The sequence below is a fragment of the Alligator sinensis genome, unplaced genomic scaffold (genome assembly GCF_000455745.1).
Source record: "Alligator sinensis unplaced genomic scaffold, ASM45574v1 scaffold696_2, whole genome shotgun sequence".
Lineage (NCBI taxonomy): Eukaryota > Metazoa > Chordata > Crocodylia > Alligatoridae > Alligator > Alligator sinensis.
Genome location: NW_005842855.1, coordinates 595,893 through 622,121, shown reverse-complemented (window position 1 = coordinate 622,121; position 26,229 = coordinate 595,893). Strand labels below are relative to the sequence as shown.

General features: G+C 43.4%; 1 protein-coding gene across 1 annotated transcript in view; it reads right to left on the bottom strand.

Annotated features, from left to right (window-relative positions):
* LOC102379727 (inositol 1,4,5-trisphosphate receptor type 2) overlaps positions 1-26,229 on the bottom strand; it is a gene marked incomplete at its 3' end in the record, with an annotated part of 187,819 nt that overhangs the window by 19,435 nt on the left and 142,155 nt on the right. The window contains exons 20-22 of the mRNA XM_006035576.3: positions 25,064-25,208; positions 23,965-24,115; positions 7,678-7,871 (exon numbers count right to left, since the gene is read on the bottom strand). Coding sequence (XP_006035638.3) covers positions 7,678-7,871; positions 23,965-24,115; positions 25,064-25,208 — 490 coding nt within the window. The remainder of the gene's footprint in view (positions 1-7,677; positions 7,872-23,964; positions 24,116-25,063; positions 25,209-26,229) is intronic.

Here is a 26,229-nt window from a genome sequence, read left to right as displayed (position 1 = left end):
GAGGCTGAGAATGGGGAACAGAGCTCCAAGACCCTTCACAATAATGGCCCATGACATTCCAGGTTGAACCTAGGCAAGCTGACAACTGTAGGGAGAAAGGGGTCACAAAAGATTCAGTTTCCACTTAGGGCAGAAATAGCATTTGCTAGAGTAGCCAGCAAAAGATTGAGGATTGTGGGGACTACTTGGGGTGTTACAGTGGTACATCTCTCATGTGTCCTCCTTACAGCTGTTGCAGCAACAGTAATAGAGTTCCCTTTGAAGACTGGATTCCATTCTAAATGTTGGATATCTACTCCTGAGCTATGGACAATTTGGAACTTGTAAGGGCAAAGCAATCAATCAAACTTAGAGAGTTCTGCTTATCTATTAAAATACCAAGGGTCATATTCTGGTTTCAGAGACATAAATACCTATCTAGTTAAAGTCATACAAGCTTTACAAATCCAAATAACATTTTAGTTCTTAAAATCTCATGTTACAAAGAAATGTTAAAAGGAGATTCTGTTCATCCTGCTCTTTACTGTAACTGGGAAAGCTGTGCCATCAAAACCACAATAAAAAGAATCAGATTAATAAATTATATATTTTCTTCAAAAACAAAGTAACAAAAGAAAGAAGAGGGATTCCTCCTTTTGGCTACAGTGCCCAAGTTGCATGTCTTTGCAAAAATCAAATTTAAGAAATTCATATCTTAAGTCCATATTATCTACCAAATAATGTAATTCATCTGTGTTATTGCACTTCAAAGAAACCTTACTAAGGACAAAGCAATGAACCATCCCGATGCACAGGGAGGCTAGTAAGTATGGCAGAAGACCAGCTTGGCTTAGCAGGGAATTCTTCAATGAGCCAAAATACAAAAATGGAGCTTATGAGAAGTGGAAATGTGGACAAATTACTAGGGAGGAGTATAAAAGTATTGCTTAGGTATGAAGGGATGAAATCAGAAAAGCCAAAGCACAACTGGAGTTGCAGCTAGCAAGTGACATGAAAGGTAACAAGAAGGGTTTCTACAAATATGTCAGCAACAAGAGAAAGATTAGAGAAAGTGTGGGACCCTTACTGAATGGGGGAGGCAACCTAGTGCCAGATGATGTGGAAGAAGCTAAAGTACTCAATGTCTTTTTTTACCTCAGTCTTCACAGGTACGGTCAGCTCCCAAACTACTGAACTTGGCAGCACAATTTGGGGAGGAGGGCAGCAGCCAACAGTGGCAAAAGAACAGGCTAGGAACTATTTGGAAAAACTGGATGTGTACAAGTCCATGGGGCCAGACACATGGCACCCAAGGGTGCTAAGGAAGTTGGCCAATGTGACTGGCCTTAATCTTTGAAAACTTGGGAGATTTCCCAGGAGACTGGAAAAGGACAAATATAGTGCCCATCTTCAAGAAAGGAAAAAAGGAAGATATGGGGAACTGGAGACCTGTTGGCCTCATTTCAGTCCTTGGAAAAGTCATGGAGTAGGTCCTCAAGGAATCCATCTTTAAGCATTTGGAGAAGAAGGTGTTTAGGAAGAGTCAACATGGATACACCAAGGGCAAGGGCAAGGGCAAGGGCTGGGATGGAGTGCCACCACCTAACACCCCATGCTGCTGCTGTTATGCCTCCTGCAGGAAGCAGGGGGGCGTGGAATATGAGATGAAGGCAGCACTGCTTTGGAATCATGGTGGCACTCCCCCACACTTAAAGCACTCTAATTGGCTATTTCTGTCAGCCAATCAGAGCATGAATAAAGCATTATGAACAGACAGATGGACAGACTTAGTCTTTTATAATATTAGAATGACTGGTTCTGTGAATGCAGGAAGAGCAATGGATGTGATATACCTTGACTTTAGCAAGGCTTTTGATATGATCTCCCAAAATAATCTTGCAAGCAAGCTACTGAAGCACAGGTTGGATGAATGGACTGTAAGGTGAGCAGAAAACTGGCTAGATCATCAGGCTCAAAATGTAGCAATCAATGGCTTGATATCTAGTTGGTAGCCGGTGTCAAGTGGAGTGTGCCAGGGGTCGGTCTTGAGAACGGTTTTGTTCCATATCTTCATCAACAATCTAAAAGATGGGATGAAGTGCACCCTCAGCAAGTTTGCAGAAAACACCAGGCTGGGGGGAGTAGTAAATATGCTGGAGGGTAGGGCTAGGATTCAAATCAACAAATTGGAGGATTGGACCAAAAGAAATCTCATGAAGTTCAATAAGGAAAAGTGCAAAGCCCTGCACTTACGGCAGAACAAGTCCATGCATGGGTACAGATTGGGAGACCAACTGGCTAAGCAGCAGTTCTGCAGGAAAGGACCTGGGGTTACAGTGGACAGTAAGCTGAATATTAGCCAATAGCGGGGCCTCGTTACAAAGAAGGCTAACAGCATACTGGGCTGCATTAGTAGGAATGTTGCCAGCAGATCGAGGGAAGTGATTATTCCCCTCTATTTGGCACTGGTGAGGCCACAGCTAGAGTACTATGTGCAGTTTTGGGTCCCCTACCACAGAAGGGTTGTGGACAAATTGGAAAGAATCCAGCGGAGAGCAATAAAAACGGTAAGCAGATTGGAGAACATGGTTTATTAGGAGAGGCGGAGGGAACTGGGCTTATTTAGTCTGGAAAAGAGAGACTGAGGGGAGATTTAATAACAGCCTCCAGCTCCCTGAAGGGGGGGTTACAAAGAAGATGAACCTAGAATGTTCTCAGTGGTGGCATAACAAAGAGCAATAAACTCAAGTTGCAGCAAGGGAAGTTTAAGTTAGATATTAGGAAAAACTTGCTCACTAGGAGAGTAGTAAAGCACTGGAACAGGTTAGCTAGAGAGGTGGTGAAATCTCCATCTTTAGAGGTTTTTAAGACCCAAGCAGACAAAGCCTTGGCTGAGATGACATAGTTGAGGATGGTCCTACTTTGAGCAGGGGAGTGGACTAGATGACCTCCTGAGGTCCCTTCCAACCCCAATTTTCTATGATTCAATTATTCTAATCTTGGAGGAATGGAGAATTTAAGTAACATGAACCCTTCACCTTCTAATCTTTCCAAAGTAACAAAAATGAAAAACTGAACCAGCAGAGCAGCAGTTTACAAAACATAATGAAAAATTCCAAAAGTCTGTCTGTCTGTCTGTCTGTCAGTAGGAAATGGCTGTTGTAGAATAATAGTTTGTTTGTTGCATAACTTAGAATAGCTTGAGATTTCTATCTAAAAGCATGAGCTGGTGTCAAGTCCCCCATGGATTCAGCTACAGTACTACTACACTGGCATACATGCCGGCAAAAACTGCTCTTTTAATCACTTGAGTCAGAGGTCAGATTGAGGCTGAAAGTACTGGAAACCTAAATAATCAGTAAATTATGATAGTACTAATCTCTCTCCTACTAACTTGGTTCATCTACATGTCATTAAGGCAATGTGATAAACTCCGGAGCAGTTCGCACTAGAGAAAACTGCTCCTGGGCACACTGTTTACACATGTAGCACAGCAGTTTGAGCTGGGGCAGACTAGCCCCAGACTGACAGAGGGGCTGGGAGGGGTGGGGGAGTCAGCCCTAGGCTCTGAATGGCAGCAGGGCTGGCTGGGGCATGAGGGTGCTAAAGTGCAGGGCTAGACAGCAGAGAACCCCCTCCCCCCCCCCCCCTTTAGCACCCTCATGCCCCAGCCAGCCCTTGTTACTGTCTACAAGTGCATCTCAGTGAAGTTAATTAAATTGCTGCACCCTAATACCAGCACACATGTAGACTGTGATGCTTTACTATGGAGCTAATTAGTCAACTCCACAGTAAAGTGTATGAGTAAATGCACCAACTGTGCAGGATAATGGATAAGCCTCAGTACGTACTTACTTTATAGTGTAAAATAACAGCGCTCAGAGTTTGGCCACTGTTCATTTTTGATTTGGAGAATATCTTGAGGATAATACAAATGTAAATGAAAAACAGAACCCATTTCCAAGTTTCCTTTTTAAATAAATATAAGATGCTCATTGCTTTAATGCCAGGGGAGAACTGTGATCAGAATGTGAACCTGCAAGACTACTCAGCTAGGCAAGGGCAGTAGGGTCTGGATCCAATTGGTTTTTTCCCCCCCAGACTCTGAACTGGATTATATGCACTTTACCCTCCTTGTGCCTATACTGTTACATACAGCAGTCTTTGCTGAATGTGTAAGATATGACAAGAGTGCACCCTGGTGTTATACAGCCATGAAAAAGTAAGGAGTTAGGAATAAGACCTCTCCAATTCCACATACCTTTTTGCTGGACCAGCTCTATAAACGCACAGTAAGGGCGTTTATAGCCATGCTCCAGGAGGCAGGGGGGCACTTTAATTAGCAAGCTGACTAATTAAAAGCGCCCGAGCATCACGTGTATCAGAGTCCTTGCGCTGAAAAATGATGGTGGGATGCTTTAAACTAAACTCGCTGAATGAGCTTTAATTTAAAGCACTCTGCCACCATTTTTCAGCACGGGGACACCAATACACATAACACGCAGGGCTGCTAGAGCAATTTCCGATTAATCAAGTCTGCTCTGGCACACTGGATTTACAGCACGTGGAGCAGCCTCCCTGCATGTCTCTAGGAGCCCTAAGTGATAGACAGGGATAAGTCAGGCTGTATCCCTGTTTCTTTCTCCTGTGAGTGTATGGGTGGAATGTTTGCAAGACTACAATTAAGCCCTAGTTTTGCCCTCCCAACTGTCAAGAAGAGAAGCCAGTCAGAAAAGGGGAAAAAATCTGCTCCCTAAAAAGCAATAATGCATTCCGCAGACCCAGAAGAGAGTTGGGAATTGGAAGCATCTCTCTTGAGTGGGAATTCCTTCCCACAGCTGTTCTTGAGGTAGTAAAGCTCCAAACCATCAAACCCTCATTTATTCAGATACAGTCCATCAACATTAGGGATAAATGTGTGCTACAGTAAGGATAACCTAACAACTGATAGTCTTTCATGTATCTGGTAATTAAAGGAACACAAGTACTTTGTGTACTTTCATTTGCTCTGGATGTTTATAAACATCCAGAGCAAATGAAACTCTTCAAAAGTGACAAATTTATAAAAAATAATTTATAAAAAAAATAATGAAAAACGAATAGAATGTGTATGCATGTACATGTGTGTGCATGTGTGGGTAGGAAGTGAGGTTTAACCATCAGAATAATGACGCTTGCATGACACAACTTAGATTATGGACAGGTATTTATTTGTAGTGTTTTGGCACTTCGTAACACTACAAAACTGTAGTGCTTGTGGACATGCAGGCATTCCAGCCCCTTCTCTGGAGATCTGCAAAGTCTGAAGAGCTATAAAACTGTTGCAAAAAAGTGAGCTCTCCACCTGAGGAAAATAGTAGGCTATTCCTATTGCTCTGCCACCCCAAAGGAGCCCAGTCACTGAAAGCCTCTCTCCCCCCTGACAGGAAAGGGGGGCAGGCTATCAATGATCAGCTCCCAGCTGCTAAAAAGCAGCAGTAACAAAGACAGCTCCCCCCACTCCCCAACCTGTAGGGGTGGCAGGAGTAAGGATACCACTCTCCTCACCCCTACTGCCAATGCCAGGGCCCCAGATCATGCAGGGCTCTTAGAGTGCCAACATGAATTCCCCACCCTAGCCCTAACACCCTCTGGCCAACTGATTGCCACAGGGTGCAATGGCAGGTGGAGACGGGGGTTAGGGTTAGAATGAGAGACTTCTCCCCTCCACTTAGAATGTCAGTTCTGTCCAGGACTTTTTATGCAGCTACAGGAATTACACCCCCACCCCCATACACGCTTGAAGAGTCCCAGGCAGAGCCAAGACTGTTCAAGTGCAGCTGAGCAGGCAATCAGGGAGCCAGCCACTCTCCCTCCCTTCCTCCCTCCCCTTTGGGAAGAGAGCAGCAGACTGTGGGATGCTGGGGGTCCTAGAGATCCCTGTAGTACTACAAGTAAATGTACAGGCATTACATATAATGCTACATAATGCTGCTAAGACGCTCCTGTTTGAAAATACTGATATTTTGTAGTGTTAAGGTGATATTGAGGCCTGAGCAAGTGTACTGATATACCAGAAAGCTTGCCTATGTCTATACCAACCATACAGTTCGTCCAAAAAAAGATATCACCCACAATATCTTGTTTCATAGTTGGTAGGGTCGGAAGGAACCTGAGAAGATCATCTAGTCCGACCCCCTGCCATGGCAGGAAAGAGTACTGGGGTCAAACGACCCCGGCCAGATGTTCGTCCAGACTTTTTTTAAAGACCTCCAGGGTAGGAGCCAGCACCACTTCTTTTGGAAGTTAGTTCCAGGAAGTTAGTTCCAGGTCCGAGCTGCCCTGACAGTGAAATAGCACCTCCTAATGTCTAGCCTGAAACTAGCCTCCGCTAGCTTGTGTCTGTTGTTTCTTGTAACACTTCCTGCATCTTTGTAGTGCTATACATAGCATGTTTTTTGCTGTGCTACAAGTACACATTCAGCACTACAAATATACTGCCTGTCCATGGCCTTACAGCAGCATAAGCTGAAAATTTTAAGAGTGTATGTTGACATCAGGTCCCTCACTGATTCAGCTAGAATAACAGTACATTGGGCCAAATGCTGTTCTCAATTCCCCCGTGAAAATCTGTGAAAGGCTTGAGTGTCTATTTCCAGTGTGTTTGGGACCAGTTCTGCTCTTAGTTCAACTACTGTAAATAAGGGAGAATCCTACTAAACTCAGTGAAGTTATATTGGTGTAAAGCCAATGTAAATGAGATTACAAGCGTGCCCTCTGTTTTTAGAAAATGTTTCTGGGTTAAATTTAAGGCACTAAAGGGCCAGATTCTGCCACCCTTATTCATAACCAGCAAAGGCTGAGCCTGTAGAGTCTGTTTTCTTCTTCAGTGGCACCACCTGTAAAGTAAAATGAATGACAGCAGAATTTTGCTACCCTCAGTCACTTAGGGTGCTGACAAAAATCACGTGTCACATGATCAGTCCCCTGAAAGCACTCTATAGTCATGCTGTGATACATGTACATGGCTGTAGAGCGCTTTAAAAGTGGCAGATCGCACAACAAAATAACCCTCATCTCATGAGGGCTCAGATGAAGGCACTCCTAAATGGAATACCTTAGGGAAATTTTGTCAATCCCTGCACGTGATCAGGGATAGGTTACATCAACCCAGCCCAGCCCCGTTCCCAGTACTGTCTGCATGAAGGGAGGGGTGAAAAGAGAGGAGGAGGGAGCTGTGGGCTGGGGTTTGCCCAACCTGAGCTGGAGAGCAAGTGGGTGGATTGGAGCCCCCTCACCACCACCTCGACCTCACAGCCCCCCTCAACTCCATCTGGGTAAACCCCAGCCCACAATTCCTTCCCCCTCCCTTCCTGCAGACAACACCAGAGCTGGTGGGGAAGGGGGCAGGGCTAAGGGAAATTGGCTGCAGGCAGGCTCTTCCATTGGATCAGTTCCAAAGTGGAGCTCAATTCCTGACCCCCACCCCCACAACCCACAGGTCTGTTGGGTTGGGGGAGGTTGCTCTAACTCATGGCGCTTTCTGTATGTAATAGAAATGTGCCATGAGTTAGAGTACTACTTTACAGTAATGTGTCCTACTTTACAGTAATGTGTCCTCAACATAAATAAGGTTGGGTGGCAGAATTAGGCTTAAATGAAAAGGTAAAGATAGTAAAATTAACTGGCCACTACATAATTTTCCATCATGTTTTTTACCTGCAGAATCTCAATGATTTTTAATTTGGTGTCCATCACAATCACATCTTCACTTTCCGTAGTACTAGCTTGCTTGCTTGGGTGGATGCTTGGTGGTACATCAGGAGTGCTGATAGGAAAGATAGATCCTCTGCTCAGCACCATTTGTGTCATCATCTCTCCCACACCATGGATAGTCCTCATAACGTTGTTTCCTATGCAGGCAAAAAAAAATTTTTTTTTAATCATATAATCAGTGACAATCACTGTCAAACTAGAAACAAAAACTATTTGCGCAATCAAAAACCTTGACAATATTACTTGACATTTACTAAGGACTAAGTTTTCTCTTTGCAGCTGAAACCCCATCACAGGGAAGGAGTTAAGCCAAAATGTCCATCAGTTTTGCAACCAGAGAAACTTCCACAAGAGGATTCACTCACTTACAAGGCCAAAGGATAAGATAAGAACCACATCATTCCAAATACCCCCATGAATGAGTTTATAAGCCTTTTTGCAGAGAAAAGTTCCAGAGAAAAGTGAGCTGTTCAGCTGCCGTGCAAATTTCCACTGATGACTCCCCTCCTGAAGATTGCTTCAAGGGCTGCCTGCTATACTGATGATTCTAGTTATGTAGAGCTTACTGCAACCACCAAGTTATTTTAAATAAGACCCTCAGAAAGAAAGGACTTTTCTTCTCTGAAGATATAATCTGGACTTCAAACAACAACCTAAGGATGGAAAAATCTCTGTATGCTATACCCTGTTACCAACCCCATTGGCTATTCAGTCACTTAATCAACTGGCAGGCTGTTTTTAAACCTTTGGTGTGCCTGCTATTTGAAGAAGAATGTATTGCATTAGAAAGCTTGTCTAAATCCATCCTAATCATGCAGTTGGTCCAATAAAAGATATCACCCACAAAAATCTTTGCCTCGTATTCCCTGAGTCATCATGGTTACATCATTCCAGCACTACCCAAATATGAAGGATATCCAAATTTACCACTTGCAGTGGAAAATCCACAACCTAGGTGGAATGTTTTTAATGTTTACTGTGCATGCTTTCCCCTCAAACCTGAAGAATGCACTGCATTCAAAAGCTTGTCTAAGTCTCTCCCAACCATACAGTTGGTCTACTAAAACCTCACAATACCCTTTGTCTTTCATACTAATCATTTAGTTATTGTGTACATTTATATCTATATGTGTATTTTTTTTAACTGTTCAGTAGAGATAAAAAATAATGACTTGGCTTATACCTCAGGCATGCTGTGTAAATGAAAATGCATTGTGAACATCACAGAACATAACTTTTGGTGGAAATATTGATTTTGGGTTATTTGAAACATGCCCATACACAATACTGAGACGGTACACACGTTCAAAGAAATTGGGCAGTCTACAAGATTAACCAAATGTTTGAACCATGACAGCTTCCACCTTGTAACAAACTAAGACTCTGTTTCCATTTGTTCATCTCTCCCATATCAGAAAAATCCTAGGAAAAGGACTGGTCTTAGGGCCAGACCTGAAAGGTAAAATACCTCTGGAGATATAGCTCCTTCTATCAGCAGCTTCTGGAAAGAAATTCATTATTTTCCTCAGTTCAATGTAGCCCTCAAGATCCAACAAACACCTGCTGAAGTCAATTCTACTGGCTCAGCTGGGACTGGATCAGACCCTGCCGTTTGTTCACACAAACTGTGCTGTGTCTTCTCTAACTTAAATTTTGATATGAACAAAAGCTCTGTAAATGAATGCTAGGATTCACTCTAGGACAGGAAGGAGGAGCAGAAGGAGCCTGAAGAGAAATATGCACCCAAAGGTTCTTACTTTAGGAAAAGGCAATAATGGTTCCAACCAGGTTGAACTGGTCTCTTTCTAAGTAACTCACAGAAATAAACTACTGGAGCAAGAAAATGGAATGATGGAAAGACCCTTACTTCAGAGAAAAAATAAGAAAAACCAAGAATCCCCACAGTACACAAAAGCAAACAGAACTGAAAAGGTATCATTCTCCAGGGGAAGGTTTAGGGAGTTCTTGAATGTCTTATGTATACTTTTAATCACCTTGCAACTGCCAAGTTCTACACACACTGCAGTGACCCTCTTCCTGTATAATTTGTTATAAAGGGCACAATCATATTTTAGCTTGCTAACAATACCCTCCCCTTGTGCTCTTCCCTCTACAATTCACAAAGTTTAACTACTATATGCAAGAAGAGAAAAAGCCATTAACCCAGACTTACAAAGACAGACACACAAAGAATTTGCTTTTTCAAAGGGAACGCAAGAGATTAGTGTCATGTTTCATGTCCTGCTCAGCATTCAGTGCACAATCAGCCTGAACTGGCCTGTCGAAAATAATACTTTGAGTCTACACAAAGGGGAAAAAATATTTCTGACTTTGCATGATGTTAGGGGGAAAAAAGCTTGAGGTCTAACTAAGGGCTAAATGCTAATATCAGGTTGCTACCCAGACTGATTCTCTTAACTGTCTACATGTACATACGCACAAAGTGGTCAAAATCAGACCAAATATCCTTCTAAGATGTGCTGCTGAGAATTGCACACCCAACACAGTCTTTCTTTAAACTGCACAAAACATGTCAGAATATGCCAAGCTGCCTACACAATGTTTCTTTGCATGGTTTTCAATGCAGTTACACCAGTGTAAAATTGGTTTCCAACATGGAGAATTAGCCCCCTTGACCTTTAGACTTACTTCTGTTAAACTGTGTCTGCAGCGTGTTTACTATCAACCTGTGACATGGACGATCTCATTCATACCATCTTGTTCTTTAAGCTGCATGGAGGTGGCAGACAAACAGAAGCATACTCTATAGGTCACACTCCAAAACCCACAAGCTGTGAAGCCCTTTCCTGACATACCACAGCATTTCTTGAAAACTGTAGATGGAGATTCAATGTTCTCCAGTATCAACAGAGATTTCATAATTCCATTCTCCAGGAAGTCATGAGGTTGTATTTGGTAACTTCACTGGTATTCGGAAAGTTCACAAATTCTATATAAAAATAACTGAATCAATAGTATCATGCCACGGTACAACTGGTATAACAAAGCAGACACTAAGACACAATTTTAGGGAAGGACAAGACACTGGTCTTCTTCTACATAAGGCCCAGTTTCTTTCTAATATGGCAAATCATGAGGGATATTTTTCAATGATTTCAAAAGGAGGTGGAAGTGCCCAACACCCCGTTAAGAACTGAGGCCATTTTAGGTAGATAGTCGTCATACAAGTTTGCAATTTCTGTTTGGAAACTCCCTGTAAATAATGGTCATGTCAACTCCTCTCTGAAAAATACTGCTGCAATAGGGAAGTCCTAGGTACTATGCACTAGAGAACTAAACTTGTGTTTTTCCACAAACACTGCTCAATAGCAGCCCATAGTTGTGCTGGCTCAGGACCAGATAAAGAATCAAATTGTTACTCATTCACAGTATGGGTCCTGGTTCCTCTTTTGGATGAGATGGAGTAATTTCCCCAACAACAGTTTTGATCAGGGGTGCTCAACTTCCAGCCTGCAGTCACATTATCTACCTTGTGGGTCTCCCCACAGATCCAGAAATTTGGCAGCAGGGTGGCAGTGTTAATTGCCATTCCCCAGTGGCCAAATTTCTGGACCTCTGAAAAGCTCTGTGGGCTAAGTAACATAACTCTGCAGAGGAGTTAGGCTGATGAGTGGCCACATCTGGACATGTAGGATCAGGCTAGCCAGCAGCAGGATCAGGATAGCATGTACCAGGATCCAGGTATGCTGGATTGGGCCAATGTGCAGGGTTGCTTCACAGCCAGATCTCACCTGCAAATCAATACCATGTGCTGACCCCATACTAGACCTAGCCTGCAGACCAGCTCTGCTCCACTCATCCAGCTTGCAGTGTTAGACAGGTTGAGCACCACTAGTTTAGACGGTTATAATGAGGACTAAGAACCAAGGCTATGCCCAGTCCCTAGAGTTATGCTGGTGGTGTGAAGAGAGATGGTCCAGTAAAAGGAGACTAGATTGGAACATGAAACACCCAACTCCAGTTCTTGCAACCTTTCTTTGAGCCTTACTATCTGACCAAAGCCCAGTGGGTCTCAAACAGGGTGCCACAACATGCTGGGATACCTTGAGATCTTTTCCATGGGTGTCACAGGATGTCACAAAAGGTTAGTACTGTTAAGTGTGAAAACATGATTCACAAGATACACCCAGAGTTTTCAAACAGGAATTCATGGTGTTAAAAACATTCTGACCTGTTGCGGGTTTTCTGAGTTCTATGCAACAGAAGAATTGCTCGATTATTTTCCTGTAGTCAAAATTAGAGGGGAAAAAAAAAGCTAGCATTTTCCAAAGGTTGCCTCAGGTCTATCCAAGGGTGCCTCGAGTCTAAAAAGGTTGAAAACCGCTACCATAAGCAAACCAATCTCTCTATGCCTCAGTGCGACACCTGTGAAATAAGGACCACAGCGCTTCCCTGACCAACAGGTATTGCAAGTCCTAGAACAGGGGTAGGCAACGTTTTTTGGCCAGAGTGCCAAAAAACACCACGGTGCCTACCTTGGAATGTGCCGGGGTGCTGGCATGCCAGAAAAGCAAAATGATGGCAGGGGATATGTGGCAGGATGCCCTGCTTGTGCCCCTTGCCCCCCAGCCCTGCTGCCCTCTGCCCCCCATCCAAAGCCGGACTCTGTGGCTGTCAGCAGCTACCCTGGCTCTGGGTAGCTGCTGGACCTCGGGGCAGCTCCCAACAGGGCTTGCAGCATCCCAGCTGCCTGCTGGGAGCAACCCAGGCTCCTGGCTAGCAGCAGCTACCTAGAGCCAGAGCCAGCTGCAACCGGGAGGCTCCAAACGGCTGTGCCGGGCTCCGGAGCCCCAGCATCAGCTCTGTACCAGCGCGTGCACCCGCACGTGGGAGCGGGTGGTGGGGAAGGGGCCTGAGGCAGCACAGTTTCTCTCCCGCTCCTGGCACAGAGCTGGTGACTGGGCTCCAGAACCCAGCACAGCTGTTTGTAGCCAGCCTGGGCTCTGGGCAGCTGCAGCAAGTAGCGGGCAGGCTGCAAACAGCTGCGCCAGGCTCCACAGCTCCAGCATCAGCTCCATGTTGGCGATAGCTGCATGGGCACCTCGGGGCAGGCTGCGCTTTCCTGCTGCCTGCCCCGAGGTGCACAAGCATGGAGCTGATGCCGGAGCTGTGGAGTCCGCCATAGCTGTTTGTACCCTGCCCGCTGCTTGCTGCAGCTGCCCAGAGCCCAGACTGGCTACAAACAGCTGCACCAGGCTCCAGAGCCCAGTCACCAGCTCCATGCCAGGAGCAGGGGAGAGACTGGGGTTGCGCTGCCTCAGGCCCCGCCCCCACCGCCCGCTCTGACACGTGGGTACACACGCCAGTACGGAGCTGATCTCGGGGCTCCTGAGCCCGGTGCAGCTGTTTGGAGCCTCCCAGCTGCAGCCAGCCCCGGCTCTGGGTATCTGCTGCCAGCCGGGAGCCCGAGCTGCTCCCAGCAGGCAGCTGGGATGCTGCAAGCCCTGCTAGGAGCAACCCGGGCTTCATCAATGGCAGCAGCTACCCAGAACTGGGGCTGGCCATGGTGTGCCAAGCAAAATGGCCTCGCACGCCATGCTCGGCACGCATGCCGCAGGTTGCCAGTCCCTGTCCTAGAATATTAAAGGCTGTGAGGCAACCAGATGGAATAATGGTGGGAGCCGAAAAATAAATAAACCTGCTCCTTCACAGTTTTCCCCTTGCCCAGAGAACAGGAATAGGGGGAATAAAGAATGTGGAGGCAACTTCACAACCAAGATATTAATAAAGGAAAAATACAGTAGTTTCACTAATGTTCCTCTAACGCTCCTTGAACATTAACCTCTGTGTGACTGAAATAAATATCTAAAGAAAGATATGCTAAAGAGGGTTAAGGCACTACTTATTAATATAATCATTTACAAAAATATTTTATTAATAAAGCTGGAAGGTTTTAAGTGGCAAAAAACCCCTGCTAAATACTAATCAATTTTAGTATTTATAGCTGAAACATATTATGACCCTCTTTATCAATATAATTTTATTGCTGTCAATAATATTGGTAAGACAAGGTGTAACAGATAAATCAGTTTCATACAATATCACAGCAAATTACATTATATTGACAATTAATATTTTATATTAACACAGGGCAGGTTTTCAGGAGACAATTACTGGAGTAAAAATGAAACTAAACTTAGAACAAATAATTATACTTTTTGTCTTGAAGGAAGCAAAATATTGAACTAGATACAAATGCAGAGTACCACTAAAACACACAACCAGTTTTACAGTGGAGGATGACAGTCAAATAACACACATGGTACATAGCAGGAAGACAGCTAAAAAGGACAAAAGACACTGGACAAAACACCTGCTGTTAGGAACGGTCATAGGATCTTTAACACCCATGAAGAGAGTGGAGGGAAAACTTGATGGTAGAGGTCTTGAAAAAAGTGAAACAGTAATCTACATGGCATTCCACACTTAAGAAAAATGAAACGGTAAGTCAGGTCTGCTGAGGTATGCACCTACTTACAAAGAGCATGATCCAGTTGTTCTACTCCCAGCAAGTCATTTCACCTCTCTGACCTTGCATACTTCTCTCCCCCAGGCTTTGCTTCTTGTCTATTCTTGTACTCCCTGTGGGGCAGGGTCTGTGTTTCATTGTATGCATTACAGCACCTAACACTATGTGGGGTGGGGCTCAATGCAAATAAAACTAACAATAAATCAATCTACCAAATCAGCTATCATTAACTGGGACAAATCTGTCAAGGTGCAGAGAAGAGATCTCTTGGGAGGCATTTTGTGTAAGACAGGAAGGAGGTTAGGGTACACTGCCCTGGCCTTCATTGCATCTTTTCACTCCCCTGACAAATTCCCTGCCTGTCACCACTCCACCCTCTCTCTGTCAGGCACTCCCTGCAATTTCTCTATCACTGCTTCCCTTACGCAGGGCTCTGTGATCCTAACCTGTCATTTGATTAGGGCTCCGCAATCTCCATCTATCCAAGACTGTATACTCCTAGCCCCTCTTCTCCCAAAACAGGGACCCCCATTTTTTTCTTCAAATCAGTAGCAATGTGAGATTACCTGAATCCTCCCCAATACTCAAATTCTCTCCCTGAAACACCAGCACCCTGTGTGTACCTCACACCATAATCTTCACTCTTCCTTCTTCTGTGATTTATTCTTGCCTTAATTCCTCCCTTAGCGCCATTCCCACATTCTTCCCTTATTGGGGTCTCTTTGTCCTCCCATTTCCCTGGGACTGGCTCTCCTATTCTCCCCTCCATGTCAGGAATTGTGTGCACATCTAAATTTCATCCTTCCCCCACCATTATTTGTCTCCCTTCTCTCTAGGAGAGAAGTTACTCAGTGTGTCAACATGTTAAACTCCACTGGGAGAATGGACAGAAATGAAGTGGGGTAGACTGCTTTGCTAAAGGCAATAATAATGTGTGCCATCAAGCAGTTCTTTCCAGACAACTGCAAACATGTGTAAAACCATGGCTGTGCTAAACAGAAGAAAGGGAAACAATACAACTCTTATTTTCCCTATTTTGGTTTCCCCCACAACACTGGTACCAAGTACATTCCCTGAAAGTCTGGAGCTGATGAGATGCTGCATTCAAAAGTTATCTGGTGTAGACATGGAGACAAGCAAACAGAGGAACACCATTTACTTGAGAGTAGGGCCTCTCAAGCTTGGCCAGTGAATATGTGAAATCTATGTAGGCGTTGGTACTCATTTAAAGAAGTTACAGATTGACAGGTACTAAAATGAGAGGAAAAGAATACCTGTCATGTTTTAGAGAGATAACTGTGCATTCTCCTTTTCATTACATTTTATTATAGTGATCACAACTTCCTAATGAATATCAGTTTCTGTCACAAAATTGTAGTGCACAATCTTGTACAATTTAGTACGATTGACAACACTCCAGCCTCTCTGGGAAAAGAGAGATTCCAGGGGAGTGAATTATTTAAAAAAACAAACAAACAAACAAACAAACCATACAATCAACACAGGGAATAATGTGTCACCTCATTTTCTATGCAAACCAACTTTCTGATGAGTCATTTACTGGTTTGAAAAATGGTACGGACAAAATAAAAGTAAAAAAGAAAAACCTGCTTTGTAACATGGCATGGATATTAATTGGCATGGTATACACTGGGAGGAATACTACCAACCAAAGGAACTGGTAAGACATGCATTACCATAAAACTGTTCCCAAGTAAAAGTTATTTGGTGGCTTCAGTCCTGTTCTCAATGGACAGGTATCCATAACAGAATAAGCAGGACCACCAAGCTGGTACTCCTAGGTACCCTTGTTGGCAGTCTCAGTGATGAAGCCAAGGATTGATATGGAGTGTGAAGTACACCAGGGATGACATAGAGGTGGCACAGGTCAGCATGAAGAAGCTCACAAACAGTGCAGGTGCCCATGTTGTACCTAGCTGAGGTAAATCATGAAGTGTGTCCAGAGTCAACTGACATCCATCAACTAACCCCTACCTACCTGTCCTTTAGGAACAGATTGTTATGTCTTTCTTGCACAGAAAAAGCCTCATTCTATAAGTAGTCCCATGGATAGCAATGGACTGAAATGGTGTGAAGTAACATTCAATATAAGGAATCATCATCTGGTTCCTATTTTATTTTTAAAGTAGTAAAATAACACTATTGAGGATCATGATAATCCAGACAATCTTTCTATGTACATCTTATGAAACCTGGGATACTTGAGACTCTTTGCATCCCTGTATCAGACTGAAAATACCACTTTAAATATGGGAGGTTCTTTTTCTCTCTGGAACTTTTTGCCTCTATATTGAGGTAAGACCCACACAAAGTTTACAGGACAAAGGCTTGCACCTAAGTACAGTGATAACAATAAGGTTCATTAAACTTTGATGATCAACCATTCAAATAGTTGAACAAAGGGACAAAGGGATGGGAATTTACCAGAGCAAACCAGATTTTCAGATTAACCAGTGGAACACTGACCATGACAGGGGGAGGTCATATAGGGTCACCTTAAAAGGTGAATGGTCCTCTCTCTGCCATTATAAAGAAAGGGGGACTCATTGCAGGGGCTAGAAAGAGACTCCATGATTCAAGGAAGCCATGTACAGTCCTGAATATCTTAATGAATTCTGATCCTGCCTCAGAGAAAGTTCAAGAGTTGTGAGGTAACTGAAGCAGGGAATGCATTCAGGTGTTTTATTGATTTAAGATCCATTTCTTCTACTAACTAAAGTAAAAAGTAATTGGCTTTACAACCTTTGCAAAGTCTGTGTCACAATTAAAGCAAACAACACATATCTTTGGAGAGAGAAAGCCACGCCCACCAGGCTGGCACTCCAGGAAATGGCATTTCTAAGTATCAGTGTTGCCCATGGAGAATTAGCATGGATCCCAAGGGCTAGGGGTAACTGAATTGCAAGACCCCACTTCTGTAAAAGGACAAAAAACAGGGACCCTGTGCACAAGAATGGTCCCGGGGAGGCCAAGAAAAGACCTAGTACTGAAGCCTATCCAGAACAAGAGAAGTTAAAGAGAACATGGGCTGTAGGGGATAGGAACCAAAATACAGCATCCAGTGACAAAGATACTTTAAAAAGTTGTAGCCTCATAATATGTGTTGGTAAAATACATTTGTATTTTGACAAACACATGATTCACTGTAAAATATCAAACCAGGTTGTTTAATGTTTAATCCCACTACTTATATACATCTCTTCCTGTTTCTACTCTTAATGAGACCAATTTTGTCTCCTTTGACACTGACAGGCAAACTTTTATAAAAGTAAACTCTGACTTTTATAAAAGTAAACTTGGACTCACAGGGCTAGATTTTCAAAAGTGTTGAGGCAACTCACAGTTGGAATGAGGCTTTCAAGAGTGATCAGCTCTCTCACAGGCATTTAAAAAGTGGGCATTTTTTCCTAGAATTTCAAAACAAGAAATTCCCATTAAAAACAGGAGTTTCTAGATGTTTAACATTTATGGAAATTGTACTGGTGCCTAAATAGGAGCGGCTGGAATTTTAGAAATCTAGTATTTAATGACCAGATGAAGACAAACGCATTTGGGTTCATTGTTCCAACAACTGTTCATTAAACTGTCAGTAACAGACAGACACACTGTTCAGTCATGCTGATGAAAAAAAAAGATTTTTGCAAACATGAGACATTTCTCACATATAGATAAGCAAAATACAAAAAAAAAAAGATAAATAATCTAATATATCTAATAACACAGGGTTCTCTTCATAGAAGGGGGTTTCCTGTGTAAAACAATCTGACAGGGTTTTGGTATCATTTAGGAAACTTGCATCCAAATAATTTAAATTTTACTTATACAGAATGACCTTAGACCATGAGTTGCTGCATGGAGGGGAGCCAGGGCGAGACAGCCATGAGCCAGGCAGCAGCTGGTACAGCAGGCCAGCAGGGCCAGTGCACTGGCCAACAGAAGCTTAGGGCACTGGTCGTTTCTGCCACAGGCAGGGCGTAGAGCAACCATAATGCATGGAGGTAGAATGGCCAATGAGAGAGCTGCCAGATGCTGCCCCTGTGCTGCACACAGCACTCCCTGGCAGAGAAGTGGCTGGCCAGGGAACAACAAGCAGAGCTGGCTTTTGAAGAGGGCTGCTGGCAGCTGCAGCCAGAGCCTGGAGCTCCCCTGGTGGTAGCAGAGACCCATTGCAGGGTTGCAGGAAGTTTGGTGCTAAGAGCAGCCAGGGAACAATGAGCAGGGCTGGCTCATCCCTAAAGAATCAAGCTTTCTGTTGGTATGCAACAATTCCTAAAGGTGGATTGTAATGTGAGTCAGTTTTTGGGTGTCCAGTTACCATACTTCAAAAGTGCTAGAATTAAAAGGTTCTAGAATTCAGGCCCTGCAACTTGTGCCCTACAATTAAGGAACTCCAAATTATTAGTCACTGCTGAAAATCTGAGGCACAGATTTTGAGATGCAAAGACAATGCCCCAGACACATAGCCAGGCAACTCCACACCCAACGCAGCCATGTGACTGCTCAAGGCAGTGCTGACTGCTATGGTGCTGATCACAGCAGCACGATCAGTTGCCATTGTGGGCATGGCTATTTCTGTACCCGCTCACAAAGATGGCACCCAAAGCTGCTTCTCCAGTCATCCCCTGCCCCCCATCCCTCAGTTACACTACTGCAATTCCCACCTGTAACAGAACCAAGATCACCAATTTATTTCACACAAGCCCCAAAACAGGCATCAGTGGGGAGAAATTTAACCTCAAATGATGGAAACGTACAATAAGTCCATGATTAAAATGAACATATAGAGATCCAAACCCAAGTAGAAATCCAATTGCCCCACCCCAGCAGGTCAGTCTGTGGGAGAGGGAAGAGGCAGGGGCTAGATCAAGGCCCCCACATTGAGGGACAGTGCCACAGAGGCAGGACCAGGGGTAAGTTGAGTGGGGCCCCAGCCAGGTGGGACTTTCCTGCTGGGGAGGCATACCCCCATATAATTTTTTCTCCCTCTGCCTCTATCTCCCCCCCCCTCCCCGCTTTCCCTCCCCACAGACTTACCTGCTGGGCGGGGGAGGAGGGATTTGTGGCAGTGGCATATGGTAGATCTTGGGTTGCTTTTAAATGCCAAAGGTGATCCCCTACTTAAAAAGGCTGGATACCACTGTTGTACACTCAAAGGCAATACCTGTGTGTAAGGCAATTTGTGATGAGAACACACACGGTGCATAGGTCATTGGGAGGGGCAGAGGACTCCAGCACCTGTGGAGATGTGAGCTCCCACAGGTACAAACGGGGAGCAGAACTTTTCTTCCCCTGAGCAGAGAGGATGAGGATTGCCCATCTCTCACTACTGGCACTATGGTTCCTCTGCCATGAATAGGACAAGACACAGTTTGTTCCTTAATATTTTTAAATATATTTATGAATTAAAAAAACACTTAACTGAAAAATCTATATGAATTTTTTTAAATCAAGCTGCTGACATCTCTTTCAACAGCCATGAAATGCAGGTTAGATTACTTTCTATTGTGACTTGGACCTTTTATTTAATAAGATAAGAAATTATTATTATAAATTAAAAGTAGGAATTAAGAGTCTAGACAAGCATAAATAAAAAATGATAGATGAACCCAACTACTTCAGTTTTTATAACAGATAGAGAGAGGGGATACATATACAGGGGAAGGGAAAACTTAAAAATGATTACTTTAAATTATAAATCATAACCTAAACCTATAGCTGAAGCCAAGTAATAATTCCTCTCCCTTTTATGAAAGACAGTTACATTTTGGTTATTGAAGCCTGATTCTCCAATGTTGTGCCTGCTGTAGTCTTTAGGACAAAGTAAAAGGCTACTTAGCTGGCACATTTGATATCCATTTTGTACCAGCAGAAATACCTGAGTGTTATTCAGAGCAGTGAAAACCGATATCCAGGAGAGTTATTTCTTCCCTGAGGCAACAGGAATAAAAGTGTCATTGGGACAGTATGCCCAACTCATATGTAAGCCTTTTCAGAAGACCTCACATAAGCAAGACTCCCACCAGCATCAATGAGATTAACAGGAAGAAAACAGCAGAAGATTGAGTTTAAAGTACAGGACTGGACAATCAGCTAGCTGAACTATTGGCAGGACTCTGCTGCAGTCTGGCAGTTCCTCCTGGGTTGGAAAAAGGGCTGCTGCTCTGCAGAGAGACTTAAGGTTTTAACAGAAACATGGGAATCCCTATATATCAATGGGAATACAGAACCATGTGGAAAAAACCTGAAAGAAAAGACATTTTTCTGGAACTACACACTAGCTAATCCACTGCATCTCAGCCATAACAGTTTGTCCTTTGTAGGACTCCTTAACATTCAGTATATAGTACTGATATGATACACAAACAAAGGGTCCATCATGTCAAAATCTAGTTGGTGACTCCTTGATCCTGACTTTTAGAAGCATAAACTCAATGACCTGCAATGGTACTTTCCTTGCCAAAAATAAAGGGTCAAAATGTATGTGAGCTTTGTACATTTATATGAGAACAGAAGAGAAAAAAAAACAGAGGCCAGATCTTCAGCTGGTGTACATTGCCTTTGATTCTGAAGCAAGGTCTGATTCATTCCTACAGTAGCAGACTACAGCAAGGCACAACATTATGGAAAAATTATAAATAGCTGACATTTCAGCCACACCAGCTGTCTTCAGAATGCCAACAACTACAATACTTAGCACTTTTTTACTTTTTTCCCTTTCTTATTTTAAATTGCAACTAAGGTTAACGGACTATTTTTAAAGGAAAAGCACCCTCATTTTTGCTTAACTAACACATTTATAAGAGCTTCAGAAGTGGAATTATGGGAACTGGACATTTGTGAATACTTGAGAGCCAGTGGCAAATCACTCTTGGAATATGTATCCCTGTAATATATGCACCCAGAGGATCTCACTTAGCTAAGTGAGCCAGAAGCATATGCATCCCACAGGAATGAGAGGTGGTTGCATAGATGCCTGTGGGCACCTGTTACACAGATCAGTACCATTCTGCATATCAGCTTTGAAATGAATCACTTGTGTGATTTGGAACATACAAGTTAGAAAAAGGGGCAGAGGGAAGATGGAAAAAATGGTCGTTCGGAGAAAAACCACCTCTGTACTAGAAAAGGCTGTATGGGACCTCTAGCATGCCTCATAAGCCATTTCAGACAAAATAAGCGCAGTAACATTTTATTGTGCAATAAGCGCAGTAACATTTTATTGTGCATATGCAGGCCAGGCCAACACACTTTAACTGTAACAGCCCTCATCTCATTTAAGCAGCAGAGCATGCTGACACAAGTTTGAATTGCAAGGAACTGTCTCCAAAGAGACAAGTTTCCTAGCCAAAGAGCAAGCAAAAGAGTTTTTCTATGTTTGTCCCATGTTGCAACTTAAGGCGATTACATCTTGCTGTATCCGCAGTGGTCATTAAGGACAATATATTACCTTACTCTTTACAGGAATCTCCTTACATATTTGAAGACTGTCATGTCTCACCTCAGACTTCTAGGCTAAACAAGCTTATTTCCTTCAATCTTTCCTTATAGGTCACGTTTCCTAGACTTCTGATCATTTTTGTTGCTCTCCTCCAGACTCTCTCCAGTTGGTCCATATCTTTCTTTAAGTACAGTGCCCAAAACAAGACACAGCATCACAGCCAGGGCTTACCAGTGCTTGCTAGAGTAGAGGGCTTTGTTCCCATATCTTACATTGATACTCACATTCATATATACAAGTGTGGTGTTTGGTTTGTTCATGGCAACATGACACAATACTGATATGTGTTCCTTTTGTGATCAGTTGTAATCCCTAGGAGCAGAATTCTGTTTCTAGTTGACAACCAATGTGCAGCTTGCAGCTATGAGTTACCTGCCCTCTGGATTGTAAGTGCCTTCTCATTATAGGGACAGGGAGACATCTGCACATCTCCGAAGCATTTATGAGGGCACTTACACATCCAGCATAAGCAATGGAACCACTACGACACACAAGTCAAGTAACTCAGAGTTGGTTGCAAGCTGCACTTTGGTCATTCACTAGGTGAAACAATATCCTGTCCCAAGACCCTCTTCTGCTGAACTGCTGCACAAGCAGTTTGTAAAGCTGGTTCTCTTAAAGCTACTGTCTTTCCCCTAGCCACAAGTCTTGCTATTCCAGGAGTATGGGAGAGGGGCCTGGGCAATATCTGTACCTTGACATGGCTGTTAAGAGACCTCTACTTTTAAGTCAAAAGACTTTGGTTCAAACCTTCATCAAGATTGGGAGCTAAACGCTGGGGCTAGATTGGGGGATAGCACAACAAGTGCTCTCTCACAAGTGCTACCACTCACTTTTTAGGGAAAAAAAATGGAAGGGTCTCCCCCACTTCCTTTTCCCACATTTACACTCAAACATGCACATGTCTAACCAATGCAAAGCCCACTAAGCATGCAGCCATAGTACAGAGGAGGCAGGGCCTAAACCACTCACGTACATACCCAGGTGCCATTTAGGCACACAAAGGGAACTATAATTCAGCCATAAATGCTCTGGGATTGTTTTGGCCAGGTCTCTGCACACTTATTAAAGCCAATTTTAACACACAATAACACTCTATGCATAAATGAAGAGTGTAAAGTTATGGAAGAAGAACTATTCTTTAGAGTGGCACACAGGTAAGGGATTGATGTAGAAGTAATGGATGAATTTAAGAACAGGAAAAATTAAATTTCAGACTCTGAAACCATCTTCTGAAGGAAGTATAGAAGGCCCATTGTTTAGTGAAACAAAGAGTGCAACAGGAAAGAAACTAGTATTGACAGGAAGATAGTAGCACTGGCCTAATAGATTTTTTTCCATCTGTTATTTCCATGATTAACCACAGCCAGCAAAGTGCCATGCTTAGAGGTAGAAAAGCATGTTCCTCAAAAACTGATAAATGCCAGTTGTAGACACAAGCACCTGCTGGTACTATGCCCAGACAAATACTGCCTCTCCATTTGTTGAGAGCTGAGCACTAGGTCAGGTTCCTGGTTCCTCATTAATTCATTGGATACTGAGTAGTGGAACCTGATTTAGAACAGCCAAGTTCCAAATATACAGAAGTGAAGCAGCACATGTCAGTAAATCAGTCAATACAATTTTCATTTAATTGATCATTTTTACACATTCTGAAACCATCTGCTGTATCTCTAGATCAGGGTTCAGTAATATATGGCCCACAGGCTGAATCTGGCCCACATAGCAACAGGATTTGGCTTCAAGACCTGGCATGTTTTGCCTGTGCCAGCACCCATGCTGGGGCTGGGGAGCAAGGAGATGTGCCATAGCTGGGCAGCTGGAAGCCCGTGCCACAACTGGGAGATAGGAGGGGAACTGGAATAGAGAAGGGCAGCAGCACAGACACTATTTCCAGCTGCCCAGCCCCAGTGAAGCTCCCTACCAGCTGGAAGCTAAACCCATGCTACATATGTGGCTTCAGGGAGTAGGGAGAAGGTGACAGCAAGAGCAAAGCCCCAACCCCACTGCTATGCTGCCAAAACCTCCTGGCCCAAGTCAGACAAGAACTAGGTTGTTCTGACCCTTGGCTTGTGATCTAGATGGATGGACTCGCAAAGAAAACCTCTAAATCAATCAATGACATTTCATCCGAATGATAAATCAATAACATTTCAAAAATTATTTTTGCCACCAAAAAATGAATTATGCAATTTAATGAACTTTCTACCTCTTTGCTCACCTCCATCCTGAAATTTGCTTAGTCTTTCGAAGTATGATGACATAGGAACCTGAACAATATCTAGAATAGCTAGTAGGGTCCTAGTAAGTCTGAGTAGCTCACTGAAACTATAAAAGCCAAAATATATGAGGTTTCGAGCCAGATGTACCACCTAAGGAGAAAGAAAACAAATAATGAAGGAAACATCGACAATATAAGTGATCATTATATTTTGTACCATAACATCTTCCGTGGAACCTCCAGTTCAAAGAGTGGTCAATTCAATGCAAGTCTTGCTTTCCATTCACTTTAGTGGTTTGGACCCGAGTCAGTTTCATCAAATGCTATTCAGAGTAAAATAATATAATGTCTTACATAAACTAAAACAGAAAGGGGAGAAAACACCAGGAGATTTATCCAGAGTTGGAAAGAAAGAGTTTCATTTGAGGAAAGAAATACGATTGAAGATCCACGAAGCAGAAAGATTGAAGAAGGGTTTTTCAAAGAGTAGGCACTCTTAGAGATGATGGATCTTGAAGCAACAATGATGACATCATAGTAAGTATGGAGAAAGGCAATGCTGGATGAGCAGAAGCAGTAGAGAGGGACAAAGCTTGAGTTCAGTTGGAGCTGGACCTTTAAAAGCTGAATCTGTTCACTTCTATTTGATCCTAAAACCTTTGAGAGGTGTTTTTTGAATACTAAGAAAATACCAGATTAGACATGTATAATATACCCTTTATAAGTTTATTTTACATGGATTATAGCAGCTTGCACTCCAAAGGGATCTCAGCTCACCTTAAATCAGAGAGAATGAGAGAGAATACATCCACACACACGTACAAATCACCTCCCCTGTCCCAGAAAGGCAGGCACTTCTGGTAGGAGAAACACTGCAACTATTTAACAGCACACTGCAACAGTACATTATATTAGAACAAAGAGTGAGAACAAGAACAGTGAAACTAAAGAGGTTGGCATAAGGATGCATTTGATACCCAAATAAAAATATTTGATACCCCAAACTCATACTTAAATAAGAAATATTTATATTAGAAGACACAGAGTTAATAACTAGTGCTTTGGTGTACTAAATTAGGACAAGAATAACTGTAGGTACCTCAAATGTAAGTTTGTTTTTCTCTTTGTCCCCAAAAGGAAATGGCTGATTTACAACTTCTTTCAAGTACTCTTCTACAAATTCCATAGTCAGAGCAAATTTCCTTTTCATTTCATTTCTTGAGGAATCTGTGAAAGAATCATACCTATAAGGCAAAATATTGAGAACAGCAAAGTTACTCTTCCATTTATATGGTAAATTGCCACTTAAACAAACAAACTGAGCAATCACTCTGATGTTTTAAAACTATTTCAAGTTCTTTGTACAGAAGTATTCCCATCTGCCCACCCCTGTAACCTGTCCAGATCCAATTGCAGCCTGACCCTCCCTTCTAGCATGCCCACTTCTCCCCACATCTTAGTGTCATCTGCGAATTGAAACAAGGTGCTTTTCACCCCCTCATCCAAGTCGCTGATGAAGATGTTGAACAGTGCAGGCCCAAGGCCCAAGCCCTGGGGAACCCCACTGCCCACATCCCTTCAAGTAAAAAATGACCCATCCATCACCACTCTCTGGGTGCGGCCCTCCAGCCAACTGGCAACCTATCTGACTGTGTAGGCATCGACACCACAATCTCCTAATTTTTTAACAAGAATGGGGTGAGAGAGAGTGCCGAAGGCCTTCCTAAAGTCCAGAAAGACTACATCCACCGCGACACCTGCATCCAAGGATTTTGCGACCTGGTCATAGAAGGCCACCAGGTTGGTCTGACAGGACCTGCCTCTAATGAACCCATGTTGGTTGCCACTAAGCATATACTCCCCTGCTTGCCCCTCGCAGATGTGCACCTGGATAATTTTCCCAAAGAGCTTCCCAAGGACCAAGGTAAGACTAACAGGCCTATAATTTCCTGGGTCCTCCTTCCTCCCTTTTTTGAAAATGGGGACCACACTGGCCCTTTTCCAGTCCTCTGGCACATCGCCAGAGCACCACGAGCACTCATACAGCTGTGCCAGGGGTCCCGCAATGACCTCTGCTAATTCCCTCAGCACTCTAGGATGGAGGTCATCAGGACCTGCTAACTTGAACATGTCCAGTCCCACCAGAAGTTCCCTGACTAGGTCCTCTCTGACCCTGGGCCTGGCTGTGCCTCCCCTGGGACCATCAGGGATCCCTGTGGGGGGGATGACCTGGTCCCTGCTCAGAAAAATGGAGGCAAAGAAATT